Here is a 24,571-nt window from a genome sequence, read left to right as displayed (position 1 = left end):
AGGCCCACCACTGGTAAATTACTGTGTGTGTCCACCTTCATGCTCAGGAATTTCACCCATTCTAGGTCCCCAGTTTGTATCTTGTCTAGGGTGTCGAGGTGTATGAAGAGATGTAGAATATTACTCCAATTCAGGAAGTCATGCTTTCCCATACTGAGGAATCGTTGTTGTTTCTGGTGACAGGCTAAGGCCCCGGATTTGATTGTGATGGATTTGGGTTAACCGACTGTAGTGTTGATTCTGCCGTATCTGGGTGAGCAATTCTGCAGGAGATGGACTTATTCCGACCATTGGATCATGGTCTGTAAGGTGATATGGCCTTGCAATTGACTTTAGGCCCCTCTCACTGGAGGTACTTGGTTATGTGTTTGTTTATGCTGAATTTCCAAAGGCAGGGAGACCAGGGGGACCTTTTTGCCCCAGTTTTTGTTGGTGAAAATTGGGCAGAACTGTGTGACTTTTGTACCCCTTTGTAAGGGCAGTTGATTGAATTTCAATGACTGCAATTGTTTCACAATTAGCTTTGTTTGTTTTGTTGCTTCTTTAGCTTCTTTTTTGCTCTCCTTGATAAGGCGAGTTCTTGTGTGTCCGTCACGAGTTAAGTGTGTTCCTGCGGGTCTGTTCCAGTGGCGTTGCTGGCCCTGAGATTTGAGCTTTGGGTGTCTATGGGTGTTTCAAGGCTGCTAGCAGGTTTGTTGGTCGTGTGCTCTGCGTTTTGCCCGTTGTCGGCTGTGTTCTGCTGTCCTGATGGAACACCTGCTAGCTGTGTCACCTTCGGGTAATGACTGTTATGCTTCGCCCGATCGTCAATGTTGTTTAAAGTCTCTGCCTCCATACGCCCTTTTGCTATCTTAACTATGTATTCTAGGACCTCAGGAAGGGAAGCCCACTTCTCGATGAGATTTAAGCAGAGGCAGGAGCAGTCGCCCCGGTTGGAAGCCACATGTTGGGAGATCCTGTTATATAGGATCTCCACGTTGGAGCTTATGTCAGCTAGGTGCCCTGCAATTGCTTGTAGAAGTTCTATTTGCACTTGGTCAATTTCCACAGGAGGGCTTTATTAGTTTTGCTGGTTATCTCAATCGAGGATGATTTCTCTGACACCGCGTCAGCACTGCTGTTGCAGTTGCAATAGTCAGCTTTTGAGTTAGAGGCCCATGGGGACGCTAGGGGCCATGACAGGCTTGGATCAAGGGTTCTTTCTATTTTTTGTCCAAGATTGTGAAGGAAGGAGGCTGTGAGCTCCGCGACCACAGGGGAAACTGAGGCCAGAAGAGCTAGGTGGGACCGGGAATTCATTGGTTTTGGCTCTTTGAATTTGTGTTGGGGCTCACTGGTCTCCGTGGTCTGAGGGTATAGACCAAGGGCGTTGGGCTGGTGAATTTGCACCGTCGTCGTTACTGAGGAACCACCTTTTGGCAGAGCTGTGTCGGGAGTCTTGCTGGTTGTAGTGTCCTGCCCATTATCTGTAAAAAAAGGGGGTTCCACCCCTGAATTGGCCATCTGGTTGCTTTGGGTAGGGATGCTCATGAGCTGCACTGGCTGTTTCCTGGCTGGTCCTCAGTTCATCACAGGGTGAGGTCTCCTCCTTAGGTATAGGGGTGTGATCAGGTGATCGCCCGCTATGATCATTAGTGCTTTTTTCTTGAACCGGGCGTGGGCCGTCGGGGAGAACGTCCTGTCTAGTGCTGTTGTCTCTGCTGAGGGGGTTGTTTTTCTTAATAAGGAAGCTTCTAATCGAGCCCCTTTGGTCTACAAATTGTGGCTTTGCATTTGAGCTGTCTGTTAGTGATTTGCTCCTCAAAGACCTTATTATTGTCTCGTTATTGTGTGGGTGGCACGTGAGGCTTTATTCCGAGGTCGTGAGAAATAGTCCCTTTCTTTTGGGCTCCATTTGCCAGAAGTGGTGCTGGGGTTAACTTCTGTCTGTTGGCACCAGGACCTAATCCCTTGTTGCCCTTTTGTCACTTTTCATATTAGTGTCCGGTCAGCGGGTAGCATTGTGGGCTGCAGGCGTGTAGAGATATGGAGGGCTAGGCGGGTGCCCGAGAGGGTTGACGTCTCTGGCCGCCCTCTCCTTTTGTAGACTTTTACCGTTCCTGTGGCTGTGGCTCTGCAGTTCTGCGGCTTCACGGCTCACTGACCAATCGACGGGGTGCATCTGCCACTCCCCACTCGCCGCTCACTGCTGAGCTCTCACCATTCACTGCTCGATGATGAGCTCTCTGCTGCACTCTGAAGGCCACCAGTTCCTGAAAGCAGTTTTTTTCTTTCAGTCCCTTCCGTCACAGGAATAAGTACCAGGAATCCAAGGTTTCAGTCGCCGTTTATTATGGGTGGTGAGTTTTGTAGTTTTTGTAGTTTTGCTGGTGGGGGCGGGGACAGGGCTATAGGATCCACAGGTCAGCCTCAGCAGTCCGTCCCCCATAGCAGACGCCGCAGCACCGCCGCATGGCGACACTGCAACAGGCGCCACACCACGCCCACTGCTCTGCAGCACCGGCAGAGGATGCCGCACCTGCAGCTGAGGAGGTCGCAGGAGCCCAGAGCAGCAGAAGCTGCTGAAGTACCTCCGCGGTGCCAATGCCGAGATGCTGAAGTGCCGGCAAAACAGGAGCAGGAGCCGGTCATGTGACAGCAGCACAACAGATCAGCAGACCAGAGCTCTCACGCTCCTCCGCTCCTCTCCTCCGCAACGCTCCTCCGCAACATGGAAACCGGAACCGGAAAGCCAGATGCTACTGCTCGCTTCGCAGTATACACCAGTATTCTGCACCAGTTGCAGTCTTTTGACTAAATATAACGGCAGACCGAAATAAAGTGAAGTGAGTTAGCGTAGTCTATGTGAAAAATGACCAAGGCTATGACAGCCTGAACAAGTGCTTCTCTAGTGAGAGATCAGCTGATTTTCCTTATCTTCCGCGACTTTAAGAAGCAGGTTGAGACTAACATTCCGATCTGGGACTTCATGAATAGGTCACAGTTGATTGTAACTCAGAGGCTCTTAGCTGAGCTAAGATGGAGTTGGGGGAGAACCCAGCTCAGTTGGCCAGTAGTGTGAGCTCCAAGGGATCCACCTGCTGCCTATCAGGATCAGTTCAGTTTTATCCAAGTTTAACTTTAAATGATTGCTGTTCATCCAGTTGCGAATGTGCATTATGGTGGATTGGAAATCAGAAATGGAATCGGGCATGTTGTTGATGGTAAATATTAGTTGCAGATCATCATCATGATTAAATGTGCTCACATTTCTTTCTCTTAAGGACAGAATCAGAGGGAATAGGTACAGATTAATCAGATGTGGGGATAATGAAGATCCCTGTGGCACTCTGCAACTTGACTTCACATTAGGCGCATTAAAGTCAGGAGAGGTGGGCAGACTGGGAGGGTTCATCCAGACAGACATAATCCAGCTGAGCCCTGAAGTTCTGTGTCCCTGACAAGCCCACCAGAATTCCATGGTGGATCATGTGAAATGCCGCAGATAGGTCTAAAAGCACCCGGGCCTGAGAGGTACCCCTGTCAGCTTCCTTCCTAAGCTCGTCCAGCACAGTCCGTATTACTGCTTCAGTTCAGTGAGAGGGACAAAAACCTGCTTGGTGTGGGTCAAGGAATTGGGACTGTTCAATGAATGAGCAGAGGTAGTTCACCACGTGAGATTCCAATACCTTGGTCAGAAGGGAAGCAGAGCTATGGGGTGATAGTTAAGTGTGATCAAAGGGTCTACCCCAGGCTTTTTTATGTGAAATAAGATTGCTTACTACTTTCGAAATGCCTTTAAATCTAAAGTCCAATGTGCATGTAATTTCAATGTAAAAGCAGCTTGCAATGCAGTGTTGACATCTATAATGACGTTAGGCAACACAGCTGTACGTACTTAAGTACTTCAAATCTGCCGGACCTCTACACCTACATCCCCTTTCATATACTATGGACGTACAAGTAGGTTGTCAGTGCCAATTGTAAATACACTTAATTAACATATGCATTTGTAATCAGTTAGCAGAGCCCCGGGCACTGTCAGAGTCGGTTACCACCAATATCAGTCAAGAAATGTGGTTGTTCAGGGCAAAAAGGATGACATTCTCACCCTAACACCTAATCATGAATCTTAGAGTGGACTTGGATACCTGCTCTAGTTATGAACACACCTTGGATAGCCCTACCTAACACAAATGTTCTACACAATCATACCACTCTCAGGAGAACATTTTCAACAATCAAGGGAACATCCTGGCAGACCCTGAAGGCTTTCACAGCTTCTCAAGCTCATTATCACCCAAAAAGAAAAATACACATAATTCAAGGGATTACCTGATGGCTCCAACTACGTCCTCCTTAAAAAAACAACTGAGGGGGGCAGGGCTGACCTTTTACAAGAGAACAGCAGACTCTTCAAACCCTATATGCTCTTTAGCTAATTTGCAACGTGGGTTTCCTAAACTCTGTTAAATAATCTATTAAAAGTCATTGATAATGTTGACTCACAAGTTGTATTAGTAAGTAAGTAAGTAGTAAGTAAGTAATGCCTATGCGTCTTGGCTCTGGGGTTTGCAGAGAAACATAAAGAACCAAGAGAGGCCAGGTCATTCCTGTGAAGGGAATAACCAGGTGTTGACCAATTTCCTAAACAGTAGTCTGGAGGATTGAAGCCTAATATGAGTCGGTAGCTCATTTCAGAGCTTCGCTGCTCGATATGCGAGACATCTGCCTTCCCATCTTACCTTATTGATTTTAGGGACCCAAACCAGTGCTTTATTGGGCAATCTAAGATTCAGACAGGTGGTGTACCACTGAAATAGTTTCTGAAGGTGAACCAAGCGCAGAGATACTCCTCCGGAAGTCGAGTCTAGAGCTATATAAACCTCTAAAATAAATACATAAAAATAAAGGCCCTCCAGCATAGAGTGCTTTTTGAACCAGGCATAGTGCATTAAAATATATGTGCTGCCTGACTGGAAGCCAGTGGAGATTCCTGATGCAGCTAGAGATATGGTGGTATTTAGGAATATTGAGTAAAGTTTGTGCTGCAGTATTTTGCAGTGATCGAAGTTTTGACAGTTGATGTTTGTCAATGCCTAAGTACACTGCGTTGCAGTAGTCAATTCGAGACAGAATTAGAGCAACTACAAAACTTTTTGACTGGTCTGTGGGAATATAAGGCAAGATTTTACGCAAAAGATTTAGAAGTAGCAGGTGTAGGCACAACCTTATATTAATACGAGGTTGGATCTGAAGTGTTAAACCCAGAAAAATAAGCAAACTTTTGTGCAAACCTTTGTGAAGTACCTTTCTGGGGTATGGGGAAATGTTCTCATTGATGGTACATAAAACCATTATGTGGAATACTTGTATTGTGCAAGAAATGATGACCATTGTGTTGATATCAATACATGGTGTCAAAATCTGAAGTTTCATCATACATTTCATTTTTTTAAAAGCAGCACATTGTTCTAAATCAGACAACATGCTATTCACAGGTTCAAAGTCCCAATCATTAAAGAAGTTCAGTGGAACCCAATACATCATAGAAACCCTGCCACAGACTATTACTTTAGGAAACAGAACTGCTGTCATTTTCACAAAGGACAAGTCTCTTTTTTCATGATGAGATGACGTATGAGGTTTGAGGCCCAAGTTCACATGTTGTACTGCTTAGCATTCTGGGAGATAATGTTCATTCAGGAGCAGGTAAACGACAGTCACTGCACCTATCCAAAGGACTAGGAAGAGTAGACCAATTGCAATCCAGAGCTGTAGCCAGGGAGAAACAAAAGAAGTCCTTTTCAGCCAAAAGTGGAGGTTATTGACTTTTTCTTTGTGGGAAACAGAAGCTGGTGGTGACTCAGGATCACTCGGAACCACAGAGAAGGTATCAAAATTGATGAAGTAGCCAGAGACTGTTCGGTCTATCTTTGGTAGCTCAGCAGGTTATGTTGAACAGCAGATGACAGGTTGTGAGACATAATAACATAGATGTCTGTATTAGGCCGAATTGAAATCTGTGTTTTGTTTGTGCTTTGTAGTACAATTTCAATAGGCACGAGTTCCATTCTATTATTGGCAACTCTGTTACTTCATAGAGTAGAATCGGTGGCTACCCAGGAGCCCACGTGGCCTTTTATTGAGTACCGGCCACATAGTGTGGTTTGATCAGATCAATGGAGACAAATCTCTTTTCTTTGTTGCCGCAATAGGCGGAAAAAGTACTGTTCTTGTTTCTTCGACAGCCAGGTCAGGTACAGGAGTTCTGTATGACAGCAAAAAAATAAGGACCAAGAGAGGGAATATAACCAGGTGGACAAAAATAACTTAGTTAAACAGAGCACTTTGTAGTCATTATAACATATATTAAGCGGGTACTATGTAATCCTAGGTATGGCTATGCTGAATTATCTTGTCTTGCCCACCTCTAAGTGTTTTGTCATTTACAAATTATCAACCATCACAGCTAATCTCACACCCACTAAAGGAAAAACGTGAGAGAAGTCAGAAAGAGCCTCAGGTAAGCACCATCCAAGGAGCTACTGGTTGGAACTCACCAGTTTGCTCTTTATGTCATCCTCTGCAACTTTCGTGACAGAAAAGAAAGACGTGTGACCTAACTCCTAGGTCCCTGTGAAGTGGTGAGAAAATAATGACATGTAAATGATGGTGTCATCTATCAAACGTCTAAGCTCCGTAATGGGAAAAACGGTGAATAAATCTCCTAATTAAAAGTGAGTTGTGAACAACTATTCCAAACATTCTTTATTTTAATATTATCCACACTCAGTTAAAAGAAACAGCATGTTTAGACCATTTTAACTTGAGCAGCCATTACATGCCGGGCATTGGTCATTGCCATTTCTGTTCCTAAATTTAATTTACCATTGAATTGAACAAGTTATGTAGTGAGGGGTTGTAAGCTGGGTTATATAAGCATATGGTGGCTTCTCTGATTTTTGGAGATCATGTTATATTTGGCAACCGAGCTGTCACACTGGCTTTCTGGAGAAAGCTGCTATTGTAGCTGACATTTTCCCCCAGAAATGGCCACAGCTTGAATGTAAGGAGCAGCTGCTGGATAGAAGAAAATATGGAGGCAGATGAGGCATGCCAGGGAGTCATAGCAGAATGTCATCACTTACATTACAGGAGATAGTTAGAAAATTTGGGATCCATTTCTAGTATCCACATAGGCGATGTCACTGAAGCACTGTAGGTTTCTCTGAGCTTGTGGGAGGTGTCTTAATGTTTTTTCTCTCTATGACCAGCAAGATTTCAATGATGCTGAGAGGTAAGAGACTGACAAAAATGACGTCACACAGACTTTAATTCCCTTACTACTCCATTTCAGTCAGCGCCAGTTCCATCGAATAGCTTTCACCATGTGGAACACCAGATAATGCCACTGTGTACATGAGGTGATGAGTGACACAGGTGAGTCAATGGCCCTCCTCGGCAGTTCACTTGAATATTGGGGGTCTGAATATTAAACAAGGAGGTGCCTCTGCCATACCAGTGTCTGCCAGCCTATCAAATTTTATTTATGCTGGTGTAACCAGAGAACTTTCAGTAATTCAGTGTGACTCTTTGATGCAAAATTACTTATTATAAATGTGATTATGCCCGCTAACATAATTAAGCTTAATTTGGGGGCGGGGGAAATCCTTTTTGTAGTATTCAAATGCACAAGCCGGGGCTAGGGAGTGTAATACAACATCAGAGCATGAGGGAGGATGGTAAGCAAGTGAGCAGATGGCCAACTACCCATCCCACGGCACAGCATTCCCTGTGCAATGGTCTAACAACTGGGGAGCCAGAAGTAGAGAAAGGGAATGAGGGGCCAAGGAGCAAGGAAAGGTAGGGTGTGTGGACAAGGGAAGGGGTAAAATCTTAATGCAAAAGCACATCTAGTGAGTATGTACACTGTTCTCACTGCTATTTATGTTCCTGTTGGATGTAGCACTTTTTTATTAGCATTGAATACATCCTTGTGTCTATTGTCCATTTTGGATATGAGAGTGAATCTTGCTCTAGGAAACTATTACTAAAATCCGGGAATAAGTGGGGAAAATCTTATCCCAAGTGCACATTTAGCAAACGTGAGTGTATGCTCTTTCTGCTATTCATGTACTGTTGCATTTAATACTATTTCTTAGCTCAGAATGCATCCACACATCTATTTTGGACAACATTGGCCATTTTTGCACTAAGAAAATAGTACTAAATCCAGAACTAGTCTTCTTGCTTAATTCTGTGTAATCTCACAGAATTATTAGGTAATACCATGTGATTACGCTACAAGGAATCCCTCAAGAATAATAGTGTGTGGCAGATCTGTATCCTAGAGTGGCATAGTGGAATAATAGTTACTATTTTGAGTTCTAGAGGTAGACCCCCAAATTGGGGGTTCATATCTCTGGCCCACTTTAAATAAATTCCCAATGCTCTGCAAGCTCTCCTCCAGCATGCAGTGATATTTTAAAGTTTTCTTTTTGAGACCACCTTAATCATCCTGGATAGAAGAGATGTTAGCTAGAATGGTCCACTCTAAATTGGCCTGTCTCTCTGACGCCATTTCCATTGTTACCACATCTGCTGAAAGTGTGCTTTTGGAGGCTGAGGCAAACTGCAGCCTTATAGAGGAGAGTAGGTAAGAAAGAGTTTCAATGAGTTTTTGGCAGGAGTCCTGTAGTAGTTTATGAGATTATATTTTTAATTGTGAATTGCTCACAAAACATACTAAACCACACACCAGTACCAGTATTAACACCAGGATACTTGCAGTCATATTCTAGTCAATATCACATTTGAGGAAAGTGTCAGAAAGGCAGACCCTCACAAAATGCCTGTGAGTTACCAGCACAACAGTTTACGAGAACTCTGGAGAAAAAACTCACTAAGAAAAGTACTTCAGAGCTAAATGCTCCCAAGTTATGCTGTCAACGAACACTCATAAGACACAAGTAGGCAACTGCATACCCTTAAAAAATGCAGGAAACTCCAAGAGGTACAGGGAGGCCAATGATCAGGAACTCCACCAAATGATGTTCAGGTAAGAAAAAACTACCTACAGAACTAGCGGTAACAAGATATCTGCCAAACATTGACATATGTCCCATACATCCTCCTCTTGGTTTCCCTACCTTATTTAATGTTTTTGAGAACATGCTATTCCCAGCTGTGGAGCCACCGTCAAAATAGGTTTTGTGGCAGGAAAGTGCAATGGGGCAATAGGAAAGGCAATGAAGGGAAATCACTAGTTTGGCTCTGATTATGAGTTTAGGTGTTGTTTATCACATGTGATAAATAACAATACCATGTTATTTATCGGGTGTGATAAATAACATCTATCACGAGTTAGAAGGGAATATCCTGCAGATGTGGGTGTTATACCTCCCAAAATCCACATGGTATGGAAAAAAACTATATGATATTGGCCCATTATATTTTGGAAGTCTTGACCTGCCAAAATTTCATGACAGTTAAACACCTAACAATTCATAATTCTTACCCTTGCATAATCAGGTGTTTACCCATGGATCAGGATATACCAACCACCTCATAATCAGGGCCTTAGAGTGACCCAGGCATCATTATTGCTTTTGCCTCTGATGTCTGGGTCCAAAAGTCCAGAAAAGTGTTCAAGAAGCTTAGACAACACTCCAAAAACATAAGAGACATTAGTTATGTGTTTGTTGGAAGACGGACCTTCACTTAGGTCTAAGAAAAATATCAAGGACATGGCATACGTCTCCACCATCTGCGTGGCAAACTCTAAACTCAGTAGGCTGTGCCTGTGCCCGCCAACCTGTAAATTAAGCATCCTGTTTTCAAAAAACATAAACATGTTTTACTCTCTTGCTGATGTATAAGCGAATGGCATTAGTCCTGATTTGAATGGGTGAGTCTACTAGAGTTTTGATGCTGATGCTGTAAAGAATCAATCACCATAGTTGATTGAGTTAGAAAAGGGTGGGATGGCCTTCAGCAGCAGGTAGTTGATGGGAGCATGATGTCTGTTGGGTAATCATGCTGCAGAAGCAGAGGGATTTCAAGCCTGCAAAGCAGATGAAGATAACGAACATGATCTTGAATTTGAATCGTGCCTGATTGCACACCAAGCGATGCCAGCACGATCACTTGTTACATGAGCAGTTTTAAAGCTGAGTTCTATATTTTATTCTGCATCTAGAGTTTGTATTTTTGAAGGCTATTGTAAAATATACCATGGTGGTTTGTGGATGCCACTGCCATTAAATTCAAATCAGTGTCTCTCTTCAACTCCTTTATCACAATTGTTTCACCAATATACTGCGATGCAATATCCTGTTTTGTAGTTCCATACCTGGCATCCCCAATAATAAGGACATTTACAGCACTGTAGCATTTTAGATGAAGGATAGATTTTGATGAAGGATCTTTTGTATTGCGTGCCTAATTTCTTTGTTTCTTAAGCTGTAGATAATTGGATTGACAAGTGGTGTCAATACAGAATACACCACAGCCACTGACTTATCATAGTGTACACCATAGCTCTTTGTGAGTCGAATATACATAAAACCTACACTCCCAAAAAATATGAAGACTACTATGAGATGTGCCGCACAAGTAGACAATGCCTTCTGCCTCCCCTCTGAACTGCGGATTTGTAAAATAACTTTGATGATCTTCATGTAGGAAAAAAGAATGAAAAACATGGTACCAATGACCACACAAGAGTTAAGAGCAAACTCCACCGAGATACTAAGTGAGGTATCAGTGCAAGCCAAGCCTATCAATGGGTGCAAGTCACAAAAAATGTGCTCAATTTGATTGGGGCCACAGAAAGGCAGCTTTGAAATTAAAATAATCTCAGTCACTGGGTAAAGAAAACTGCAAAGCCAACAGCTGACAGCCAACTTAATTGAAAATGTGGATGTCATGATGGTTGAGTAGAGCAAAGGATTGCAAATGGCCAGGTATCGGTCATACGCCATTACAGTAAGGAGTGATGCTTCTGTGACTCCCAGGGACTGGAAAAAATATATCTGCAAAAGGCAGCCAATGAAGGAGATGCTCTTCTTTTCTGCTATGAGGTTGGCCAACATTTTTGGTATTGTCACAGCTGTGTACCAGATCTCAAGGAAAGATAAAACACAGATGAAAAAATACATGGGTGACTGCAGAGCTGGACTGAGCCTGATGACAGAGAACACAATTGTGTTCCCTGTGATTATGAGCAGGTAAGTGAGAAGCAGAAGTATGAAAAGTACATTTTGGATGTGGTCCAGGTTGGGGTAACCCATGATAATAAACTCTTTGATGTTTGTCTTGTTTTTATTTTCCATTTTGTAGCACTATGCCTCTGCAAAACAAATAGAGTGTTAATTGTCAGCATCATGCATGATGAATGATTTGCCACAAGAAAAAATCTATGAACTTACATACGTCTCACCTTCTACCTGCATTCCAAAAAATACTGATCTTTTCTTAGCAGCCTTCAGCGATGGAATGTTAATTTAAATGTATTAGTCACATCAGAGGTTAAAGCACGGTTGAAGGTGAAGTAAGAAGAAGGAATGTGATGTGAAAGAAACCAAAAAAGAAAGACTCATCATAAGGAAAGACATGTAGAAAGAAGCAAATGGCAAATGAATAATTGACGGAAGTGGTTAAAAATTTGGTACTCCTGCCGGTCACCTAAGATTTTTTATCTTTTATCTGAACCCTATTTTTGTTGGCTGTAAAACTCTTGGCACTTTACCCATGGTAACAATTGGTATAGTGTTTGTACTCTCCTTTGTAGACAAGGTAATAATGATACACATCTAATTGGCACATTTAATTTACTTCTATGTCACTCATATATGGTAATACCTGTACCTAGGGTTGTTAAAATAAATGTTACTACTGGGCTGCAGCACTCATTGTGCCACCCACTGCAGTAGCCCTGTAAGGCATGTCTCTAGGCTTGCAATGCAACTGTGACCCACTAGGTTCCACCTCCCAAAGTGCACAGCATGTGAAAAGCGGGCCCATTGGCTCATATAATACAAAGTTTGATCCTTGTTATATGAGCCAATGGACCCGCTTTTCACAGGCTGTGAACTTCGGACTGTGGAACCTAGTGAGTTGCATTGCAATGATTCCAAGTGCATGGGCAGAGCACGCACCAAGGTCTGCAAGCTACAACCTTTAGCCTTTCAGCAATTGTTGAAAGTATGATTAAAAAGTGAAGAAAACCTGTAAAAAATATGGGTGTGCATTCTCCACTCTTAAAAATGTTTCTAGGTTTGCCACATGGCTGGGTGCATGGTATATAAAAGTAGGACGTGTACAAATGTTAATTGTATTTACATAGCGCTTACTATCTCTGATAAGGCACTGAAGCAATTAATTAGCACGCTACTCAGTAAACCAAGATTAGAGTTTACTAGTTAGTAGATTAGAAATTAATGTTCTTTTTGTGTGCAATAGTTGTCTTAGGTTTGTGCTCATTATTTCTTCTGTGTTTAGTGGAGTTTTTCAAAATTGTTATTTAGGAGGTAAGAATATCAATTATATATTTGTTCATTAAATTGCATTAGCAACCATTTGATCAAAGATAAATGATTCTATTATATATCCAACAAATTCTAGCCCTTAACATACAATACAAATCCATACTCATAGATATTCCTCATTTAAAGTACATCATTAATTTCCTGACAAATGCTGCTGGATGATAGCTACATAACATTGTCAAAAACATTAGTTTAATACCAGTCTGAGAAAATATTACAGTATACCTGCCATTTAAAAGAGAATGATCATGAAATACAAAGCAAACATCAGCTATTATGTTTGCTGCAGTGTTATTTGAAAAAACAATAAAAAATGAACCAGGTATTGCCAATTAAAAAATGGTGACCATATCCTGGCTCCCCCAGCCCTTTCTTATTCATCCTTACATTGATACACATTCTCTTCAACCAAATATTTAAGTAAGAATCTAGATAACCAGAGGCCATAAGCTGGTTGCTCCAATTTTAACCAATTGCTGCAATACTGATATGTTGAACTGCAATGGCCACATAAAATGTATACAGTTGAGCTGTATCTGTTATGTATTGAGTATCTACTCCCAATAATATTAAAAGTGGAATGAGTACGATCTGAGTTCTTAATATGGTGCCCAAAAAATCAGCAATTTTCCTACAAAAGGTAGATATTCTACTATAAGTGGAAACGTGTGCAAAGTCAGCATCGCTAAGTCCACAGCGAGGAGAACTAGAATCAAGTATTCTACCCCACCTTAACAGTTTATCCATGGTATAATATGAATTGTAAATTGTTTTATATGTTGACTCTACAATCTTGGTGACAATAATGTCTTGCTACTTACCGGTAATTTTCATTACACTGATTAGGGTCCTCCCGGTCCCAGTCCTTTCTACGTGAGGCAGTCCTGCCTCAACCCAGCCAATCACAACGCCAGTTTGCTTAAACTACATAAGCCCTGCCCACCTACCGCCATGCCTGTTATCAACAAGACTCTGACACAAACACACTGGGAGGGAGGGAGGACTGGGACGGGGAGGATCCTAATCGGGGTAATGAAGATTGCCGGTAAGTAACAAAACATTACCCCCTCATGGGTCCTCTTCGTCCCAGTCCTTACTACGTGAAGAACTCACAAGCAGAGAACCAATAAAAAACGCAGGACACAAGGGATCCATGCAGAGTACAAAACTTTATTCAACAAAAGATCAATGAACAACAGCGTTCAAGACGCCAACATAAAAACTGTCAGCAGAGGCATGTAAAAACATCTAGCCTATAATGTCGCACAAATGTGTGATGAGACTGCCAAGTGGCTGCCCTACATATCTCGTGGATAGAGACCCCCGCTGCCTCAGCCCAGGAAGCAGACACAGAACGCGTCGAACGACCTTGCACATGAGACGGAGGAGGCAAATCCAAGGACTTGTAAGATTGGCAGACTGCCAAACGCACCCAACGACTGATTGTGGAAGTGGAAACTTTCTTCCCTTTAGCCACACCCCCACAGGAGACAAACAGGGCAGGAGAAAGCAGGAACCCCAGGGAATGTTGGAGATTAATCTGGAGAGCCCTGCGAACATCCAAGGAAGGGAGAACAAGGGGATCTCCCACAGCAGGCAAATCAGGAAGAATCACCTCCTGCTTCAAATGAAAACCAGAAGAAATCTTAGGTAGGAAGGCCGGATCAAGCCGTAAAATGACCCAATCCGGAAGGAACTGCAAATAAGGAAACAAAATGATCAAGGCACCCAACTCGGCCAACCGGCCAGCGGAACTAATGGCCAACAAGAAATCCACTTTAGCGGACAGCCACAACAAATCCGCCTCCATCAAAGGCTCAAAAGGGGGCAACTGTAGACCCCGCAAAACAGTAGGTAAATCCCAAGAAGGAACGAGAATAGGAGAAACTGGCCACCAAAGCCAAAAGCTCAGAAGAAGCCGACTAACCAAAGGAGCAACACCCTCCAAGGAAGCCTCAGGACCCCGACAAGCATGAACCACCTCCCACTGAGCAGATGACGTGGAAGAGGAAAGGCCTTTCAAAAACCATCTCGGAGATTAGGAACCCCCAATAAAGAATCTACCCCATGAGAAGAACACCAAGAAAGAAAAGAACCCCAATGACGACCATAGCACTTAAGGGTCGAAGGGCGGCGAGACAACTGGATGTCACGAGCTACCACAGAAGAACTGCCCAAAGACTATAACGTCAACCGCTCAAGAGCCAAGCCGACAGCTGCAAACTATGAAGACAAGGCAGGGACAGGAGCGGAAACTGAAGAGGAGATGGACACAAAGGAAGCCGGACAACCCGACCCTCCGCCAGCCGCAACAGTAGAGGAAACCAAAGGCGGCGAGGCCAGAAAGGAGCAATAAACAGGCCCGAAACCTCCTCCCCCCGAATATTCCGCAGCACCCTTGGGAGGAGGGGAATGGGAGGGAATGCATACAGAAGACCCGAAAGTCAGGGAATCGAAAGTGCATCCACCGCCCAAGCCTGAGGACACAGTACCTCCAAACAAAACCGGGGAAGGAGAGAGTTGAGAGGAGACGCAAAAAGATCGATCCATGGACTCCCGAACCGAAGGCAAAGGGACTGGAACAAAGGAAGAGAGAGATGGTACAGAACAGAAGATGGAAGGTTGCGGCTCAGAGCGTCCGCATGAAAATTCAACTCTCCAGGAATGTACACCGCCCTCAAGGCCAACAGATGAGATTCTGCCCACGCACAAATCATGGAGGCCAACATGTTCGGAGACGCGCACCGGGTCCCCCCCTGTCGCTTCAGGTAAGAACGAGCCACCTGGTTGTCGGTACGAACCAACATATTTGTCCCGAGGAGATGAACCTGAAAGAACTGCACCGCCTCCCAGATGGCCACCAACTCCTGCCAGTTCGAGGAACGGGCACCGCCCCACGAGACCACCGACCCTTGGCTTCCAAGGACCCCAAAGTGGCCCCACAACCCCAAAGACTGGCATCTGTCGTCAACAAAAGGGGAGGAGGAAGACAAAACCGCACCACCTTTTCCAGATTGGAAGTGCAAAGCCGCCAGGCCAAGTCCCAAACCAGAACAGGAGAGAGAGGAACCAGAGCCTCGTAATCCACCCGGGAAGGGTCCCACCGAGCCAACAGATGAGTCACCAAGGGCTTGAGATGGAGGCGAGCCCAAGGAGCCACAGCAGTAGTCGCAGCCATCAAACCCTGGACTCGCAACCAAACACGAGCCGGTGCAGATGGATGACTCAACAGATCCCGCAACAGAGCCTGCAGGGAAAGTATCCGAGCAGGAGGGCGAAACACCGCCCCCAGAGAGGTGTCGAACAGACCCCCGATGAACTGAAGTCTCTGAACAGGATCCAGATGAGACTTGGCCAGATTCACCTTAAACCCCAGCTCCTGGAACAGGGACAATGTAGCCTCCACCGCCAGAAGAGCCTGAGGAAAAGAGGATGCAGAGACCAAACAATCACCAATATAGGGAAACATGGAGAAACCCTGATAAGGCAAAACCCCCACAGCAGGAGCCAATACCTTGGTAAAAGTCCTGGGAGCAGTGGAGAGGCCGAACGGCAGAACCTGAAACTGGAGATGCCACCACTGGGCAGCAAACCTCAGGAACCGCTGACTGGCAGGATGGACCAGAAGGTGAAAATAAGCGTCCTCTAAGTCCAGGGAAGCAAAAAAATCGCCATCCTGGATGAGGGGAAGACGGACTGTAACGTGACCATCGAAAATGATCCAACCGCACCAATTTGTTCAGGAAATGGAGATTCAATATGGGGCAAAAGGAACCATCGGGTTTTGGAACCAGAAACAGATGGGAATAGAACCCCACGCCCACTTCCTCCATTGGAACCGGCACCACAGCCCCTTTCCGTAACAAGATGGAAACACCGGACAACATGGCAGATTGCCGCACGGGGTCTCTTGACAACGGGGTAACCAGAAAACAATTCAGAGGGGGAAGGCCCCGGAAGAGAATCTGGTAACCCCACCTGATGACAGACAAGACCCACTGGTCGAAAATCAGAGCTGACCAACGGTCCAGAAACAAACAGAGACGAGCCCCCACCAAGGCATAGTCACTTCTGTCCTGCACCAGAGGGAGGCTGTTGCTGCTGTTGCTGAGGCCAGGATTTATAATGGAACGCAGCCCCCTGACCACGGGCCCGACAATGAATGGGCTGAGATGACAAAACCCCTTGAAATCTCTGCTTCTGGAAGAAAGACCTTTTCTTAGGAGCAGGCTGAAAAGGCTTTAACAACGTCTTCTCCTCTGGAGAGCGCTGCACCATCGTATTCAAAGCATCCCCAAAAAGACGGGGACCCTCAAAAGGCAGTTTATGGACCAGACCTTTCTGTGCAGCCTCAAGACGCTTTGTCCACAGAGACCTCCTCTCAGCCACCGCAGCCCCAGCAGCCGAGGAAAAAGCCAAGAAGGAATCAAAAGTGACATCCAAGAGGAATTGCGCCAAGACCTCCATTTGAGCCAACACAGGAGTAGGGTCCCCCTGATCCTGAAGACAGTCAAACAGTTTCTCGAAATCCTTAAGCAGGACCTGCGAAGCATAGGCCGCACAAGTGCTAGCACGCACCCCAAAGTGAGAAGCGGCATAAGAACGCTTGAGAGCAGACTCCACCTTACGCTCCACTGGCTCAGACAGAGAAGCCTCCTCCAAGGACAAAGAGGAAGAAGAGGCAGAAGCCATAGAGGATAAAAGAGAATTAACCTTAGGAATTGCAGGAAACTGGGAATGAAAGTCCTCCAGGCGATACCGCTTCCCCAGTAATTACGGAATACCCTGCTTATCCACCTCAAGCCACTCGTTTGTGAGGATATCCATCAGGACATCATGGAAGGGGAGGTCATCCACCACAGAGGAACTATACTGAGCGTAAAATCCCTCTTCAGCCAGGTCTTTAGGGTCAAACCCAAGCACATCTCGAATATGAACCAGCATGTTAGTAGAAACCTTGCCCTGAACGTACTTTCCCTTAGAGGAATTGTCCATGTCTTCCTCATCTTCTTTAGCCCGCTTAGCCTCAGGCTCCAGCAGCGCAGACTGGACAATTAATCAAGTCCTGCAAATCCGCCCTGGAAAACTGCAAGACGTCATCCTCCTGCAGATCCTGTACATTATTCTGCTTTGAAATTGCCTTAGCAGGCACAGGTGGAGAAGCCCATTCACTTGTGGCAAGAAATTCAGTTTCAAACAAACAGGAACTCACCACACAATCAAAGGAAGTGCTCAGCAACCTCCAATAAATACTGCCCCCAATCATCCAATCATGCAAAGGTGAGACAGGTGAATGAAATAAAAGAAGGGCAGCATTGTAGTCTCCACCCACAGCCATAGATCAAAAGACAATGGCCGCAGGGGCCGGACGCTGTACGAGAGCCCCAGCGCAGGAACGACCCGGGGCCAGGAAACCAAAAAATCTCCCTGCCCCAGCCCAGCACATGAACAGGGAGCGTCTCTGACCCCAGAATAGGAGCATAGTTGACCGGAATACCGGAGCGGCTGCGCCGATAAAACAACAATAAAAACAAAGCAGAAACACAAAACTGCAAATACAAACACTCATGGCATCGTCCTGAAGAAAATCCAGACCCGGAAACAGGAATCGGGAGCACCAGCGTTCCGATCGCCGTCAGAGCTGAAAAAAACATGCATGGCGTAGGTGGGCGGGGCTTATGTAGTTTAAGCATACCGGCGTTGTTATTGGCTGGGTGGAGGGAGGACTGCCTCACGTAGTAAGGACTGGGACGAGTTGGACCCATGAGGGGGTAATATCTTATAGCCTGAATTCAAAGAAGTCTGAAAAAGACGTCAGTGCATTCATCTCGTCTTCTTGCCTAATTTACTAATTGCAATTCTATATCATCAACTAAACTAAGAGCAAATTATGTCATGTTTTTATTTTAGATCAACTGGAAGTTATCAAAGACTGAACAATTGAGAACAAGACCAAGAAATGGCCTAGTCTAGCATACTTTCAATGAAGAAAGGAAATCTAAGTGAAACTAGTATCGGAGCTAATAAAATCCGCCATGCATCTGTTAGCCCATGTAATACCATAAAATGATAAAATGCCTTCAAAACCTTAGGCTTACGCCAAACATAGGAATGTAATGATGACTAAACCAGGTCCATGTGGCAAGACGGATCCAAGCATATAACAAAAGGCGTAGGCCGTAAAGCCTATTTTTTTCCCAAAAACTAGATAACTTGGTCCCATGTATTGAACTGATGGTAAATGTATGCCCTAAAACCTGGCATTCAGCTAGCTCTCATATCCCGAGATCATCAGAGCTATTCCTGTGAAAAGCACATAGATTCCCTCTCGTTAAGATAGCCACTCCCCTGGTGTGGTACTCTGTGTGGTGCAGGTCTGTAAATAATGTCCTAAGGTTGCCTATAAATATTACTTAGTGACTGGGATATGTGTTTTGATAAGATATTCCTCCAAAATCATAGTTTTTCCTATTTCCATCCACACCTGAGAATCCCATTTGCCCATAGCAGTAGGTAGTCACCTGATCACCTCACCTGCTAATGTCCTACTTAGTTTTCTCCTCCCAACCGCCAACCTCCTCATTTTCCTCAGCTGCCCACTCTCGCCCACCCCTATGCAACATACACACACTCTCCCCCAACCATCCTTCCTTAACCCTCCCTCCATCAATGTAAAGAAGCCAAACCAACCGTAGGTAGTCTATGTGATGGAGTAAGATACCCTACTCCCCCATAAGTGAGCCCAGAATCCCTACAGCACAACATGTTGTTATACCATTTAATATTTAGGCATCATATCTTTCAGTTAAACTATTCCAATATTCTTTGTTCTTTGTCTCTAAATTAAAAGTAAATGTCTTATTATTGAAAACAATCTTTAGCCTTGCTGGATAGGAAAATAAGCTTCACTCTCTTTGTCCTGAAAAGGTCTGATCAGCTACCGAAGCCCCTACTGTAATTTTGCTGTCATATGACAGAAGTCTACTCTCACATAGAAACAAATAGCTATTGATATTTCACTGTGAGTCAGTCAATGCTTTGTAAAAAATTCTTTTTCTAAGCAAAAAGTTTTAAAAAAAGACTTAGCCATTGCTTTAGGATCACCTGGAGTGCCTTCCTAATATGATTGTTTCAACGTGAGAGGAAACCTCCAAGCACTTTGAATCTCATGTTCCCAGTTCCATCCTTTTAACGTTGGGAAGGTGAATGGAAACAGATTAATTACAGATCTTCTTCTGTCACTGCCTTCAGCACCTTCGTTAAACTCAGGACTCTTCAATTAATCCTTTTTTGGTGATTATCAGTGTCTTCTAACTTCCAATAAACATGTACAAGTTAAGCCTCATGGGTGCTAGCCTGTCACCTCATAGCAATAATGTCAGATTCCAAAGCCCATGTGCTTGTCTCCACCATTATCTCATAGCACGTCTTCTTAACTTTCGGGATTGCCCCCTGTAATTCTTTTTTGGATGCCCAAGCTCTACTATTACAAAACAATGGGGGAAACCAGAAAACCGCAGGACATGGGTGCGAAATGATACAAAAGACAATTGGTCCGGGCGTGGCTAGGGACTTTTGAAAATGGCAGCAGCCTAAGAGAGCTCCAGAGACCGCCGCAACAACTCCGGTAATCCTGCCATTAATCCTGAATTTCGTGCTGTGGAAACTAGCAGCGGAAGCACCACAAGACCTCCAGCCGCAGCTGTGAAAGTTTGGACGAGTAACGAGCAACCGGTGCCCTCAGCGGTTGAGGTGTGGAGAAACTGCCTAGATCCTGTAGAGAAGCCGGGACCCCCAGTGATTGCGTCTTCCGCCAGCGGGCTAGGTGCGGGCGGCGGATCACGCTCCTGGCCTCGGACGAGATTTGGCCACAGACACCCCGCAGCGAGGACGCATCTCGGCATCGATCAGACAGCCAACGGAGTGCGGGTGTGGCTGGGGCCACTGTGCGGGACGAGGCAAAGTCGAACGAACATCTCAGGGAGGGGAAAGCGCGGGCCTCGCGCACCTATGCTGCAATAGCCTGATCGGGACACGGGGCCAAGACGCCGAGTGCAGGCATCATCAGACTTATGGGGACAAGAGGTATCGTGCAAGCTGGGCAGCCAAGCTATCAAAGGGCCGGCTCTGGATCTCGTTGTGGAAGAGCTGATCCAATCCCAATTGCAACCATGGGGACTTTCAAAATTCTTCTTGTGGAAAGAGCCCACCGAGTGCGGGGCGGACGACCCAAGCCGGGAGCCCCCCTCAACTTCAGAGATCGAGACGCGATCTTACAAGTGGCTCAGGCGGTCCCCCCATGCGGATTGAGAACTGTGAGGGACTCTATATCCGGACTACACAGCTGCAGTCACTAAACAATGGCAACATTTTAAAGAAGTTAAGAGAGAGCTTCGCAATAGAGAGTTAAAATATGCAATGCTCTTTCTGGCTAAGTTAAGAGTCGAAGCAGAAGGTAGGAGCTGGATTTTTATATCACCGGAAGAGGCGCAAGACTGGCTGGAGGGCTGGCGCCCTGCCTAGGGACACAACAGATGGGAGGCCGGAAGAAGACAACAACCCTTGCAAGCTGCTCAACACGAGGAGGCAGAAGGATCACCAGTAATGCGCACTGACACAGGACACGGGAGTGCAGCTGAATGACGCCCTGAAGGGAGTACCTTTACGACACGAGAGATGTCCTGATAGCTGCTGATACAGCAAAATGCACCTCTACAGAAGGCCGGAGCCCACCCACTAACATGCCGACAGGCTGTAAAGCAGAGACAAAATCATTGACCCTGCAGACTAAATACAAAGAACACTGGACTCAATTATGAGATGATAGACAAACATTTCACCCCAGAAGGGGAGGACACACGGTGCGGAATGTCCTCGATCAAACTGTATCGGGGGTATGCGGGGGTCACAGAGCGACTCTCCCCCCTCACACAAGTACACAATTATTGGGTTCAAGCACTCTGCTGATTTGGGGAGGCGGGTAGTTTTAAATCTGCTAGGAAGGGAGGCAGGGAGGGGGGTGAAGGGACGGGATCAGTTAATGGCAAAGTTACTGGATATGTTACAAGTTTTTTTTTGTAAGATTATCAGAAGAAGTGCTCTAAGGTATTACATGCCATGAAGATCTGAAATAGCTCAGGAAAACTTTACTATAATCAATACCTATGGCAGACACACACCAAGGTGACAGGGACGGAGCCCTACGAACGCAAACCGCCCAGCAACAGGGATTCCAACTGACTGTGATTTCATGGAACGTAAATGGTTTGGGAGACAAAATTAAGCGTGGCATGGTGTTACAATATCTTGAACGGAAGACTCCAGCAGTGGTGCTCCTCCAAGAGACCCACCTACAAGGAACGACAGTCAAAGCTCTAGACCGCTGGGGCTTTCGGATGGTAGTGCACTCAGACTTCACCTCTGGCTCTAGAGGAGTTGGGATTCTTGTAAACACACGCTTTCCCTTAACGTAACCGGGTCCCATCATGATGATCAGGGTAGATTTGCGGCACTCTCGTGCCAGAGGTATGGTAGGCTGTACAATGTCGTGTCAGTATATATATCGCCTACGTTACATCAGATCGCCTTCCCAGATCTCGGGAGGTTCCTGCTTACACATCCCCAGCGAGAACTGATTATGGGGGGAGATGTCCGCCTTCAGTCAGCAGATTTATCTTTGGTAAGTATATTTGCGATCCATAGCCCAAATGGGGCCAGCACTAATTTGGCATTCATGGTATGATGTTGTCTGTGAAATTACTGGATGGATTTTTTTTCACATCCTCCCTTTTTTATATATATATATTTTTCTATATACATCTTTTCTGTTTCTCCCCTTTTAGAATAACCCTGAGAGAAAATAATATATACATAAAAGGGTTGTTCTGCAGTGACCTCCATTTATGAAGAACTGATGTCAAACCTGAGCTCTGGCCCTATTCGTCTCCTTGTAATATGATATTGGGTAAAACCTAAAGAGATATCCCTGTTGTTGTCTCTAATCCTTGGGGTCTAAGGTCTAGTGCATATCTTTGCATCACAATAGCTTTCACCCTCCACTAGATCATTTGGTTGTCTTTTCCCCCTGGCTCCTTCTGGACACTTATTTTTGACTAATCTTGTTATAGTGAATGTGTGTTTAGATGTTTTGAAAGTTTATTGTACTCACTTTTTGTAAATATTCTCTTGATAAAGTAGTCTAGTCCAGGCATGATCCATAATTGGACATCTTATTAAATTTGTATTGATTCTGATCTTTGGTCAGGAGCTTCCACAGAAACAATTTGTTAACCCCTTCACTGCGGCGGCTATTCCACCGCAGTGCTAGGGGGGAGGGGGGGCGGCGCGGCGCTCCTGTGCTTGTGACTGAACTGCTCCATCACGAGCCTCGGTGGGTTGTGCTTGTGACGGAACGGTTCCGTCACGGCCCGCCCGCCTAATAGAATGCACTGCGCTGGCGAGCGGGCCGTCATGGAACCGTTTCGTCAGCAGCACAGCCCACCAGAGGCTCGTGACGGAACGGTTCCGTCACGAGCACACAAGGGGTTAACAACTTTGAGTAAAAACACTGAACTGAGATCAGCATGTGTTGTTGTTGTTATATATATGTCTTTTTATGCCTGCAGATTCTATGTCCCACACATCGCTGCACATCTTCGCCCTGATGAAGGTGTAGGTCCTGACTGGGGCTACACACCGAAATGTGCGTTGGCGTTGTCTGTATGGGGGCAGCTGTATTGGTTCAATCTATAGCTCTTCCCCCATTGACGATTTATTTTCATTCTGTCATCCTATCATCCTGTGGTGCTTATGTACCATTCAGTCTATGTGTGCATTTAAAGCGTGAATGGTGTCTTATGTTTTTAATGTGTGAGGGTCTGATTAGAGGGTATGTTTTGGATGTGTGGGACTTGAGTGTATGAGATATATTCATGTGTGTGTTTTTAAGTAAAAGAATTATTAAATGATCAGATATTTATTATGTCTATGTTTAAATAAAGAATTGATTTTTGAATATATAAATCTATGTTCTCTCTGATTTGAACTTTGGATCTTGCTCGTGGTTGCTCCTGTGATAATATATGTATTCTAGGATCCTCCCCCAGGGCCTTCCTTTTCTATATTTGTTCTGGCAGGTATTTTCCCTATTCTTGGGTGCACAATAGTCTATCCAGACTCTACTACATCTTTACTCTGGCTACAGGGGTAATCGGTTTAGCGGAGGTCAGACACTTGCGCAGAGGCATATTGGATCACTCCCCAGTCCTAATAACATATACACCATATGCCCCACAAAACCAGAAGTTGTTCCCGATACGCCTAGGGTATCTCAAGGATCGTAAGATAAGTAAAGACCTCGTTAAGGCGACTAAATGCTATTTTGAAGAAAATCAGCACTCGGTCTCCTCTCCTACTACCCTATCAGAGGCATACAAGACAGTGCTCAGAGGTCATGCTATCTCCCTAATTATGGGTCATAAGCGAGAGAGCCAGAAACACATTGATGGGCTGGAATTAGAGGTCGCACAGGCAGAAGTGGCCCTGGCAGCAAGCACTACCAAGGAGACCGCACATAGACTGCACTTGGCAAAGCAGGAATATAAGTCACTCGCACATGAAGAGGCAGCCATTAGACTGACTAGACACAACACACGATTTATGAGCAGGAGGATAAAGCAGGCCAGTTACTGGCCTGGTTGGGAAAGAAAGAAAGGGCACACAATTGGGTAGCTTAGATAAGATCCACCAATGGGGACCTAGTAACTACTTCACACCAAATCACTGAAGTGCTTGCTCGACACTACAAGACAATCTATACACCCCTTGCCACCGCAACACAAGATGAGAACATGGCATTTATACAGGATATACACATGCCTGCGCTAGGCGCAATGTCCATAGCTGTCCTAGATGGTGCACAGTCAAAATATCGATTCCCTAATATCGACCTACAGTAATATCGAGTTGTAAATATCGAAGGTCAAGAATATCGAGGTCAAGGATATCGTTGGACGGAATATAGACTCTAAGGTAAGTAATAT

At 45.0% G+C, this 24,571-nt stretch overlaps 1 protein-coding gene across 1 annotated transcript; it reads right to left on the bottom strand.

Annotated features, from left to right (window-relative positions):
• Nucleotides 1-10,376: 10,376 nt before the first annotated feature.
• LOC147701880 (olfactory receptor 6N2-like) lies at nucleotides 10,377-11,315 on the bottom strand. The gene has a single exon (XM_086929379.1). It carries the CDS (start codon nucleotides 11,313-11,315, stop codon nucleotides 10,377-10,379), a length of 939 nt encoding a protein of 312 aa, XP_086785505.1.
• Nucleotides 11,316-24,571: the final 13,256 nt, after the last annotated feature.

The sequence above is a fragment of the Lissotriton vulgaris genome, chromosome 7 (assembly GCF_964263255.1).
Source record: "Lissotriton vulgaris chromosome 7, aLisVul1.2, whole genome shotgun sequence".
Taxonomy (NCBI): domain Eukaryota; kingdom Metazoa; phylum Chordata; class Amphibia; order Caudata; family Salamandridae; genus Lissotriton; species Lissotriton vulgaris.
Note: the sequence above shows the minus strand (reverse complement) of the source record. Positions and strands in the feature narration are given on the sequence as shown.

Bases quoted from the DNA above. Each gene is read 5' to 3' on its own strand.
- LOC147701880 (XM_086929379.1), bottom strand. From the start codon at position 11,315: ATGGAAAATAAAAACAAGACAAACATCAAAGAGTTTATTATCATGGGT.